This window comes from Electrophorus electricus, chromosome 16 (genome assembly GCF_013358815.1).
Source record: "Electrophorus electricus isolate fEleEle1 chromosome 16, fEleEle1.pri, whole genome shotgun sequence".
Taxonomy (NCBI): domain Eukaryota; kingdom Metazoa; phylum Chordata; class Actinopteri; order Gymnotiformes; family Gymnotidae; genus Electrophorus; species Electrophorus electricus.
This window is the reverse complement of record NC_049550.1, coordinates 8,098,876-8,111,375: the sequence shown is the minus strand read 5'-3', so window position 1 is coordinate 8,111,375 and position 12,500 is coordinate 8,098,876. Positions and strand designations below refer to the sequence as shown.

The following is a 12,500-nucleotide window of genomic DNA, read 5'->3' as shown; positions in this document are numbered from 1 at the left end:
TAAGGAGATATATGGTCTGGGCATCCCTGCTTCCTGTACCTATTAAATCAACACAAACCAGGGACAGTGGCCAGCCGTGTGTTCTCAAGAGCACTTTCTGTGCGTCTTATGTGTGTGTGCATGTGTGTTTGTGCCCGTGTGTTTGTGTTTGTGTGCGCATATGGTCATGTCACACACTGACTCAGTCCAGATGGATAGCATGAGTGATTACCTCCAGTCCAAGCATGTTGTGTTTGTGCGTGTGTGTGGGCATGCCTATTTGTGTACATGTGTATCCGTGTGATTGATTCAGGCCAAAATAATAGATTGATGAGTTAGCTATCCACACACACACACACACACACTCACTATCCATAAGACACCTAACACTGATCAGTCTAAAGGACAGGGTCTTCCTTTTCACAGTGTTATGGTGCAACTGTGGGAATTTCACAAACAATGGCTTCTCAGTGTTTAAACAGAGCTCAGAACAGGGACCTCACTCACCTTTGCATGTGTGTAAGAGCGCATGTAATTGGAGCCACTGTTCCGTGTTGTTCCTGTGTGTGTGTGTGTGTGTCTTTATTTATTACCTGCGTGCATTGATTTCTTTTCCAGGGTAATCGCGCACACACACAGATCACGCGTTAAATGTTGTTTCGAACGCGGACACGTAGCAACTCTGTTTCGGTAGTCGGGTGTCTAGTGCACGGGTCCATGGCCGCCGCACGAGGAGCTGGCTACATGCTGAGATCCTGTCAGGCAGTGACTGGGGGGCTGTTTTCATGCTGCCTTACTGGCTGTGAAGCTTGCTGGTCAGCTCTTTGCTGGTCATCTCTCCTGCCTTTGTCTTTTTTTCCCTTACCGTCCCTGGAATGACGGACCGAGCGTCGTGTGTTTTGTCATCTGGCATCGTTGAGGCTCTGGTGAGGAAGCGTTTTGATGGATCTTTTCAGAAGGACATTACTTGCTGAGTTTGTGAAGACACAGACACACACGCACGCACGCACACACATTTCACAAGATAGCTGTTCAGGCTTGGGCACATAGAACAAAATGCCCCCCAAATTCACATGGAAATCTTAGAGTTCAGACGAAGGTCTCCAAACAGACTGTCCTCTACTGAACCCCTCTGCAGTATTCATGCTATTTCCAGAAAGTGCGAATGTCAGTTTGTCCATGAGAGAGTGAGAGAGAGAGTGTGAGAGAGAGAGAGAGCGTGAGAGAGAGAGAGCGAGAGAGGAAGAGGGGTGTCCGAGGGGGTTGAGAGAAGGGAAGACATTTTGGACAAAGACAGCCTTTGAATGCTCAGAATAAACCGAGACTTGTTCATTACTTCAGTAGAAACACACACACACACATACACGCGCACACACATACACGCGCACACACATACACGCGCACACACATACACACACATACACACGCGCACACACACCCACATACACACACACACACACTCACACACAAACACACACACACACACACATACACACACACACACACACACAAAGCGTGTCCCCTTTCTCTAGAGCATGGCTTCTCAGCAGATCAAAGGTCTACAGAAATCCTTCATCTTCCACATCACCACCACAACCACCATTTCCAACAACCGACCACAGGTACAAACAGCCAGCAACCAAGACAGCGCCTGCTGCAGATGACACGAACCTGCCAACTGGTCGTTGGAAAACGACCCCTGCTGGTAAGGGAATGAACTGCAACGTCGCGTTAAACGCGTGTCCGCGTCCTCCTTTTGATCCACTTTGGGTGTTATATCTGCGTCAGATATTCCTACATCAGAGGAGGATCAAACAGGGGAACTGCGTACACGTAGCAGGGAATCGCTGCGAGACGACTCTGCGGCGCGTGGATACCGTAGTTCTAGCCTTTTGATCCAGAGCCAGTATGGCTCCTTTAAGGGTCAGTAGAAGGACTATAAATACAGAACGGGAGCGGATCCCTACACTTCCTGTCCCGTTGTCATCAGTTACGTTACTGATCACACGCCCGTGAGTTACATTATTTAACTGGCGTGCTGCGGTTCTTTTTGTGTCGAGCCATGACAGCGTTGGCTCACTTATTTTCCCCTGCTCTTCCCTGTACCACGTTTGGCCAGTAGAGGTCATCTTTCGCTCTTTTATAAAACGGCAGAAGTCAGTCCTTTCTAAACATCACCTAGGTGTCAGTTAGGGCTGAGATCATTTTGGAAGCACGCCCAATGCTGCAACTACTGCGAGGTGCTGATCCGAGATCAGTATAAACTGGCAGTTGTTGGGAATTAGAGTGGGCAGGACAGCGGGCTGGTCTTTCTCTCTTGCTGTCCTAAGGGGCTTTTTCCAGCGCAGTTTATCTATAGCTGCTCTCTCACTCTCTTTTGCCTCAGGAAACATTTTCACGTCTTCTTTCCCTCTGTGTTTCCAGACTCTAGCATTCATAAATACGCACCGTAGGTAAAGGCAGTCTAGTCTGGTAAAGGCAGACTCTAATCTCGTAAAGGCAGTCTAGTCTGGTAAAGGCGGATTATATCTTGGTAAAGGCATATTATAGTCCAGTAAAGGCAGATTATAGTCCGGTAAAGGCAGATTATAGCTGGTAAAGGCAGTCTCTAGTCTGGTAAAGGCAGATTATAGCCTGGTAAAGGCAGTCTCTAGTCTGGTAAAGGCAGATTATAGCCTGGTAAAGGCAGTCTAGTCTGCTAAAGGCAGATTATAGCCTGGTAAAAGCAGTCTAGTCTGCTAAAGGCAGATTATAGCCTGGTAAAGGCAGTCTAGTCTGCTAAAGGCAGATTATAGCCTGGTAAAGGCAGTCTCTAACCTGGTAAAAGCAGTCTAGTCTGCTAAAGGCAGATTATAGCCTGGTAAAGGCAGTCTAGTCTGCTAAAGGCAGATTATAGCCTGGTAAAGGCAGTCTCTAACCTGGTAAAGGCAGTCTAGTCTGCTAAAGGCAGATTATAGCCTGGTAAAGGCAGTCTGTAACCTGGTAAAGGCAGTCTAGTCTGCTAAAGGCAGATTATAGCCTGGTAAAGGCAGTCTAGTCTGCTAAAGGCAGATTATAGCCTGGTAAAAGCAGTCTAGTCTGCTAAAGGCAGATTATAGCCTGGTAAAGGCAGTCTAGTCTGCTAAAGGCAGATTATAGCCTGGTAAAGGCAGTCTCTAACCTGGTAAAAGCAGTCTAGTCTGCTAAAGGCAGATTATAGCCTGGTAAAGGCAGTCTAGTCTGCTAAAGGCAGATTATAGCCTGGTAAAGGCAGTCTCTAACCTGGTAAAGGCAGTCTAGTCTGCTAAAGGCAGATTATAGCCTGGTAAAGGCAGTCTGTAACCTGGTAAAGGCAGTCTAGTCTGCTAAAGGCAGATTATAGCCTGGTAAAGGCAGTCTAGTCTGCTAAAGGCAGATTATAGCCTGGTAAAGGCAGTCTGTAACCTGGTAAAGGCAGTCTAGTCTGCTAAAGGCAGATTATAGCCTGGTAAAGGCAGTCTCTAACCTGGTAAAGGCAGATTATAGCCTGGTAAAGGCAGTCTCTAACCTGGTAAAGGCAGATTATAGCCTGGTAAAGGCAGTCTCTAACCTGGTAAAGGCAGTCTAGTCTGCTAAAGGCAGATTATAGCCTGGTAAAGGCAGTCTAGTCTGCTAAAGGCAGATTATAGCCTGGTAAAGGCAGTCTCTAACCTGGTAAAGGCAGTCTCTAGTCTAGTAAAAGACTGTGTCTGTGCGAGTGTCTTTATCCACCACTTTGATGAAGCCCCCATCTGACCCGTGCTTTGCCTCGGTCTGGTTCAGGTGGCGTCGTGTCCGGACACTGAACCATCACCCATACGCTCCACTAACCAATACATCAAGTGAAAAAATTGGACCCTGTCCAATCCAATCCACTTTTACTGAGCTGGGCGACGGCGCTGAGCCAATGAACTGGCTGGAGATGGATGCGGCGAAGGCGTCGAGAGCCCCTGACTAATGATGAGGATGTTTTATGTAGCCATCAGCCAGGGTCAGGAGGTTCCCCTCCTCCAGTGGGTCTCCTCCCTCCCCGGCGCCGCGCGGAGGTCCTCTTGTTCTGTGTCCTGCACGTCTCCGTGCAAAGGAGCACCGCCTGCTTCAGGTAATTTAACTGGAATGGCGAAGAGGTTAGTTCATCTTGACCCCTGTTAGCTTAAAAGCGTTCGGGTAATGAAAACGACAAATAAAAAAAACGGGTGTCAAAACGACCTGCTTCAACCTGTTTGGAGGGATGTATAGCGTGTTAACCTAAGGATTGTGGGTAGGGAGGGTGGTCTTCTCATAAAGGAGCGAGGTGGTCGTCCCGGTCGCATGCGGGTGTACTGTGTCCTCGACGGGAGATTTAGGGTCAGCACACTCATGCGGGCAGATACAGACCGAGGCCCCGCCCCTCACCTAAGAGGCATGGGATCCGCGGAAAACTAGGCCTCAGCCCATGTGGGAGCCATTACGGATGCACGGCAGGCTTGAAGTTTGGAAAAGATTAGGGTAGGAAGGTGGAGATTAGGTATGGTGGTAGAGGGGTTGTACAAAGTACAGACTTAGTGTGTGTGTGTGTGTGTGTGTGTGTGTGAGAGAGTACGCTGCATAGTGTGTATCTGGCACAGAAAAAGACTAATCATAAAAGCTATGTCTCCCCAACCTTTTGACAGACAGTGTGTATAAATGTATGCAAGATGCGTAGAACCCCAGAGCAAGTACGTTATCAGAGTTGACAGCATGTGTGCGATTCAGCTTTAGATCTTCCCAGCTGTGACATCAGAGAAGTTTATAAGACTTTTATAAGACATTTATAAGACAGTTTAGCCAAGAAGGAAAGTAAGGCAAAGAAGCCATCGTTTTCATGCATTGTTTTAAATACACGCTTCAATGTTAACACTTAAAAAAAAAAAGGTGTTAGAAACAACTCGGCGTAAAATGACCGCTGTTGTTACTTAGCAACCGATGGCCGGCAGAACGTTGCTGGCGCGGCGGCAGGCACGTTGGACGGAACGGCGTGGCTCGAGAGCTTTGCAGCGAATCGGATTGCGTGGTCCGAACCGCACGCGTGCGTTCAAACAGCACACCTGGATGAAAATTCACAAGCCTTACTCCGTCGGGTGGCCCTTTGCTATGACGGCGTGATCGCGTGCGTAGCCGGCCTGACTCCACCCGGAGCCGTTGCGACACCGCCATCCATAACAGGAAAGGTCCACTCGGGGCCAGGACCTCGTATCAGGCCATCTCTTTGTGTGTGTGTGTGTGTGTGTGTGTGTGTGTGTGTGTGAGCGAGTTCAGCAAAGCCAGGCCAGTCATTACAAGCATGTTCTCTTATCCGTCGAGCCCCATCTGGTTGTCTCTCTCTCTCTCTCTCTCCCCTCTCTGTCTCTCTCGACGCGTTCTCCCCCCGTCGTCTCTCTGTTTTCTCTTCGGCGGAGTGGTGCGGGACCGTCTTTCCCACGTCACCCTTTCCCCAGGCCTGCTTGCCTTTCCCACACTTTCTCTCGTTCTTTCTTGGGTTTGTTCTTTTGTTTTTTTTAAAGTTCTGTGTTGCTTTTCTACTTCTCTCTCGCTTATTTTCTCTTTAGCACATCTCTCTCTCCTCTCTCTCTCTCCATCTCTCTCTCTCCTCTCTCTCTCTCTCTCTCTCTCTCTCTCTCTCTCCATCTCTCTCTCTCTTTCTCCCTCTCCATCTCTCTCTCTCTCTGTCTCTCCCCTCTCTGTCTCTCTCTTTCCTCTGTCTGTCTCTCTCTCTCTCCTCTCTCTCTCTCTTTCTGAGGAAGTTTGAGCAGAGGGAGACAGGGTCAGCGGATGACCGGGTCGACCTACCCTCTCTCCCTCTCTTTTCCTCATCCCCCCCCTCTCTCCCTCTTTCTCAGCCTCCCTACATCTGCGCCATCCCCCATCACACCATCATTCTTTTTTCTTTCTCCACTCCTGAGGACATTGCCTCTCTCTCTCTCTCTCTCTCTCTCTCTCTCCCTCTCTCCCTTTTCCCCCTACTAATGTCTTACAGATGCTCCCTCTCTCTTTCTCTCCCTCTCTTTTTCTCTCCCCCCTCCCCCTTTCTAACGGTCTGTCACTCTACTGGCACTCTCGCACACGCGAGGACCTCCAGGCCCCTGGGCTCTCGGGGGCGACCCCCTCGGTTCCTCTCCTCGGCTGTGGCGCTCGTGTTATTTACTTTTTTGTTCGTGACCCCCCCCCCCCCCCCAGCAGCTCGCAAGCTCACTTTACCTCCCCAAAAAACTCGGCCGAGGTCCATCAACTCGCGCACGCCGTGAGGGAACACGCAGGAGCAGAAGACTGGTGGAAGAGTAGTGGAGTGGTATGCACAGGCATTGTCTGACAACCTAAAGACGTTACATTAGATTAAAGCCTAAACGTGTGTGTATGTGTGTGTTTGGCGGTTAGGGCGTGTGCCATGGGCTTAGTTCAAACGTCTCCAGGGACGTGAAGCACTTTTCAACGTGCCCGTCCCCCTTGTTATATAATCTGCACTTCACTGTTTACAGGGCCTCCAGATTTCAGCACGCAAACACGGAGTGGTCTTGTGTTTACAGTGCAAGAGTGGCAGTAAACGTTCTCTCAAGGTGTTGTAGTTAACGCCAGCAGAGGACCGCAGTTTGGGTGGCACCGTGGTTCAAGCTTTTAGCAGATTTCAATTCGAAAGGGGGCCGCTTGATCTTGACCTCAGCCAGAGGTCTGTGAACGAACAGGAACACAAACACAAAACTCAGTTTCCCTGCTCATGGCATTAATTTAACAACGACCACAGGAGTCGTAATGCTTGGAACTGTAGTTCTTTCTATCTGCGCTTTAAAGGGACCCAAGTGGCACCATGAGGTCATTACATGTAGTAGATCATCAAGTGCTTTTTTAAACACACACTGAATTTTTTTCAGGAAGTCCACAGAGATTTGAAATGGTCAATAGCAGTTAGTGTTTTGTCCACAGCGGATCCAACTGGCTCACCAGTTGGGCTGTCTAACAGAAAAAAACCTTTAAAATCAGACTGGGAGTCTGTTTTTTTCCCCTCCTTGCTGCTCAGTGCGGATGCATCCGTTGGTGAATCGCGCGTCCTTTGTTGATGTAAACGCAGCTTGTCGGCTTCCGTGGGGTCGTCCGCATCGAATGCAGGGCTCTGGAGACAGCGCCTTTGGCTCTGCTGCGCTCTGGCGTGGCCCGACAAAGGAGGCCATTCTGAAACGCTCCGCCGTTCCGGAATGTTCCAGCCGACCCCGGGCAGAAAGAGCAGCTTTCATCCGCACGCGGGGAGACACAAAGGGAGAGATTGATGGTGCGGTGGATGGAGGGATGGAGATGGTGAGAGATGAGAGAGTGAGAGGGAAGGCCAGAGGGATGAGTGCAGAGATGGGGTCATCGTGAGCGGAAGAGTGGAGAGTGAAGTGTGGGAGTGAAGTGTGGGAGTGGTAGCTATATTGGTGAAAATTTGGCTTATGGCAGAATACTGTGTGTGTGTGTGTGTGTGTGTGTGTGTGTGTGTGTGTGTGTGTGTTGGGGGAGCGTGCTGGACAGGGGTGTACTTACGGTGTTGTACTTGTAAGTACTAATGAATGTTGCACTAAAAATTCTTACAAGTGTTTCAACGGCTGGATACAAGTTCCTACAAATGTAGTAATACAGCGAGGCGTGTATGAGAGAAAAATCCCAACCTGTCCAATTGATTTGCATTGACTTATCCTGCACAGCACCGAATCTGTACCGCCATCTAAATCTCCACGTCACACCTCTAACAACGGAAGGATCAGCACCCCGATCCTGCGTTAGCCCATTAGCGCGCACATCTCCATTAATGTGTTTCAAAGTGCTTTTCTTAACAGGAAGTGCTCAGCGCAGAGTAATGCCTCCATAATCCGGGAGCTCATTTTGTCAGGACACCCCCTCTGTAGCATCCGCGAATGGAACAGTAGTCAGCAGCGGAAAGGGTTGCACGTGAAATAAAAGGAACGCGCTCGGCTCACTTCAGCTCCGGGAGGATCCGTCACACCAGAAGGAAATGGTTTTATCGGAGTTTCTGTGTGGTATCGTGACATTCTGCTGCTTGTCTTTGTTTGTCAGGAGGATGGAGCTTTGCATACAGAAGGCCTTTTGTGTGTGTGTGTGTGTGTGTGTGTGTGTGTGTGTGTGTGTGTGTGTGTGGACGTTTCTGTAATCCGTCATTTTCTATAGTTATCTGACACTTCTCTCATCATTCCTTGTCTTCATCCGTCATTCGTCATTTTACTGACCACATTTTTCATTCTGAGTGACCTGAGGTCTTGCACATAGCCCTCTCCCCACACACACACACACACACACACACACACACACACACACACACACACACACACACACACACACACAGCTCAAAGCCCAGCAGCTAAACACAGCTCAGTCCAGTTGAAGTCCATCAAGCTCCTCCCCCTCTCTCCTCTGGAGCAGTAAAGGCGGGGTTTAGAGGGGAGCAGGTGGAGACATCAGAGTGGCTCTGTTTGGGTCACATGACTAGTCGCACTTAGCAACTCGTCTTCTAGCCCTGGTCTCAGCGCCTGCACGCACACACACACACACACACACACACTCTGCTCTCTCATCAGTGCCTGCATGCTCGTGTGTGTGTGTGTGTGTGAGTGAATGTGGTCAGAGCTGGCAGGCTCTGTCAGTCTCCTGCGCAGCAGGGACGTCGGCCGAGCAGAGCTCTAATCATGTCTCTCTGCTGTTGCATCTTTTACAGGGACTACGGCTCCAAGCGCAAATCAGGTAAGTCTCCTCCGCCATTATTCCTAACACGCCCGTCCCCTGCTCCCTCCGCTAACACGCTCCTGAGCCCATCGCCACGACCTGCGGTTAGCACGTAGCACCGCTGCAGCCTTACTCGCCGTTTCCCCCACGCCTCTGCCCCTTCGTCCTCCGAGGAGAAAACGCGGCCGGGATGACCCGTGAACGGGGTGAGGTTCAAACTCTGAGAACAGGGAGAGCGTTTGGTCTTTGGAAGAATCTGGCGTGGCCCGGAACAGTGACTCGGGATTTTTCCCGAGTCCCCTCTGTGGGTGGGGCTCGGGGCACCCCGAGAAAGGTGGAGACGCGGGCGGGTGGAGGGTGGTAGTGCCGCGTGGTGGTGCCGACGCTCGGGAAGTTAATAGAAATGCTCCGGAGGGCCAGACGGAAGTCGTTCAGGACCGTGTCTCGTTCCGCAAAATGATGCCGTCCAGATGGTATCATTCCTAATAGAAGTGTGTGTGTGTGTGTGTGTGTGTGTGTGTGTGTGTGTGTGTGTGTGTGTGTGTGTGTGATTTAGCATCCGGACCACAGACATCGATGTGGCCAAGTGCTTATTTCAAGATGCAGATGCACGATCATCCACTCAAGAGAGAAAACACACACACACATACACACACACATACACACACACAGGAAGCGGGGGCGCATTTTTATCCATAATGGAACAATTCGATCAGTGTATGTATAGGTTAAAGAATAATACACTTTGAAAGAAGACCACATCTTGATTTTTTTTTTTTTTTGTACCAAAATCCATTTGTCCCCGCGAAAGACCACACAGCCGGGACTTCTTTCCGATCGTGCCCGTTGGCAACCGTATTCGCCCAGTCATCGCTCAACCACGTGATCCGAAAGCCGTCCTCTCTTACAGCATCGGAGTCCTGGGGGTCTTGCCACTTGAAGCTTTATTCCAAACAACTCCAGATGACATCCTTCTTTGTACATGCTCGGACATCAGGCCATCTGCGACTACTTGCCAGCTGGTCATCTCGCTATTGTTCACCACTGGGTTCCTTAACACGCGCCATCTGTTTGAATCACGTCCCCCTTTTAAGAACCTTTTGTGCAAGACCCCGCAGAACAACGGCTCTGGATCAGGCTTTGGTTTGAACTATCTGTCTGCGTTTAGCGAACCGATTAAAGATGCCTTAAGCAGTTTTGCGAAGCAGGATTTGACTAAACTGTATCTGCATCCTGATCGTTGTCATTGACGGAGACGCTCTGGGGAAGAAAAATGTTTCTGTGTCTGTCCCAGACTCCATAATCAGCGACTGAAATGTGGTCTGGCTGTATTAACCAATCAGAAAATTCGTTACGAGACCGCAGGCTGCCCTCCCTGCCTGTGAACTGATTTGTGCTGGCACAGGCAGATTTCGGAAAGACGTTTGGACGAAGGGTGCAGGGTTAAAGTGAGGCTGCGAACTGGCAGGAGTTAGCAAAAACCGTAAATATCGCTCACAGCAACTTTAACTTTCAGCCGTAAAAGCCATTTACACTGACGTTGATTTATGCAGCACAGGCGAATCAAGTTAACGTGAATGCACGAATGGCCGAGTGCACGAGCGATTAGCTTTCTGTTATTTTCCTGGCTGTTTACTACGGAGAGCGTATGAGGGAATGAGTCCATGCCCCTCTCACGCCCAGCTCTGAGCGGCCACTTTTTCGGCAATGATCACCTCTCAGCGGGGTTGGCAGGTGGGACCAGCATGCAAGCTGGGCAGTGTCACCGAGCTCATGGCCGTTTTGATTGGCGTGGATAGGCACTAACCTCCCAGTCCCTGGCGTTTTGCCAGAACACGCCAGGCGACATCGCCAGCTGTTGGGTTGTGAGACGCATCGGCGGGAAAGAAGCACATGCCAGCTGTACCAGAATGCGTGCACGGACATTGGAGGGGCAGTGTCGTCTGAGCACTGGGGCGAAGAATCATTTGCCGTGAGACAACAATCAAGTGCGTCAGCAGAGACTGTGCAGGGATCAATTTTATGGAATGCAGAACTCGATGGTTTCCCCCCATGGAGGAAGTGGGAAATCGATATATGTGCCTTCTGGGTCATTCCAAACACGCATCATGTAGCTAATCAAGGTCAACAGGACCATATGTCATGCTAAGTTGGCTTGAAACAGGACTCTTTTTCGCAAGGACTTGTGGTTTTTCATTTTCCAGATCTTTCCCAAGATTTAAGACACTGGTTTATTGGGCTTGTGCCCCACAACAGGTGGCCCCATGCCCTTGGAGCAGGTTATTCCGGAATTTAGGAAGGAGGCACTGCGGTGGAATCAGACACGGATGATCTTAGGATGGGAATTTTCATGATCTATGGCATCCGTCTGGCAGACAGGACGGCGTCGTGTGTCGTATCCAGGGCTTCTGGATGGCCTTGAGTCCTCAATGTCGAGGACAAATTCCCTGGAATCTCATGAAGGGAAAACCTTGACAGCAGTCTAGACTAGATCAGGGGACCCATCTTCCTTCTGGTGGCTCCATGCAGCGAAACTGTAATCACAGATGGAATTTTTTTTAGCCAGGACTGAAACAGAGGTCACACAGAAGACATTTTCATGAGGCACAAAGGGACCCTGCGGGACCGCAAAATATGTTTGACGCCTTCAGGGCACGAGTGTGGCAAGATTATGACGGATGAGGAGATTAATATGAACACAAGGCAGATTAAGAAGGTTCATGCACAGGACTGGTTAGATCTACCTGCGTAGCTTCCAGACGAGGTTGGGGGAGGGGGGGGGATGGCTCAGGCTAAAGGTCACATGGCATATTAAGACTATGACCTTTCCAAAAGGGTCAGTTAAAACATAGTTCCCAATAAATCTTAGAATTATACGGATATAAAGTGATTGCCTGACAGGTTTAAAAAGTACCTTAAACGTAAGGCTTTTGGAGACTTTCAGAGCACTGCAGCAGTGCTTCATTTTGCTCATCCGATTTTTACAACCGCACAAGGGAAAAAAACCCTTTATGGTATAAAACCGCCGATCGTTTCCTTGCAAATCGTTCATTTCGATCCAGAGCTTGGAAGTGAAGCTACGGCGGCTTGAAACGTTTCAGCAGATCCCAGTCACAGCCCTCTCTTGGATCCTGCATTGTAGTTACCGACCTTCCAAAACACCCGTTGCCCGACAGAGCGGCTGAGTTTGCTGCAACCGTAGGCCACCGTCGACTCGTGGTGCTGTGTGTCTGTCAAGAGTAATGACATGCTATTTAGGACCCCCAACCCCCAGCCCATCGGATGAAGGAGGGCCGTAACTGGGTCTCCACCCTCCTCCACCCCCCCCCCCCCCCCCCCCCCCCCCCCCGGCTGGCTGCAGATCTTTAAGTGTCTCTTTGTGGCAACGTTCTGCAGGCTGTTTACCTGTGTGTGCAGGCCAAAATAACCCCCTTTTCACGATTGTTAATCAAAGCAATACACCGTTTAGCTTAGCTTCACGACATGCTGCATTTTAGCATGATGGCAGCCATTTGACTTCGCGATATGCTGCGTTTACACACGATGATAGCCATTCAGGAAAACACATGGAAAGCCAGTTAGTGTCTATGCCAGGAGTGTTGAGTGTTTTATCTGCCAATGGGGGCTTGGCCTAAGAATGTGCTGAGGTCTTAAAACCGATCTACGGTCAGTTGCTTCTGAGTTTATACTGATCTAAATTGAGCTAACAAGCCCAGTTTCTGCTCCAGAGTCAGTTTTGTCCATTTCAGCTGGTGCTGACTGTGCAGTCATTGAGTTTGTCACTGCTAACATGTTGGGCA

At 49.8% G+C, this 12,500-nt stretch overlaps 1 protein-coding gene across 10 annotated transcripts in view; it reads left to right on the top strand.

Moving 5' to 3' along the window:
• The window catches only part of sh3pxd2aa (SH3 and PX domains 2Aa), a 78,441-nt gene that overhangs the window by 34,241 nt on the left and 31,700 nt on the right, over positions 1-12,500 (top strand). For all 10 annotated transcript variants that reach the window (XM_035534835.1, XM_035534834.1, XM_035534837.1 and 7 more), the window contains one exon: positions 8,693-8,718. In XM_035534835.1, the coding sequence (XP_035390728.1) occupies positions 8,693-8,718 (26 nt within the window). The remainder of the gene's footprint in view (positions 1-8,692; positions 8,719-12,500) is intronic.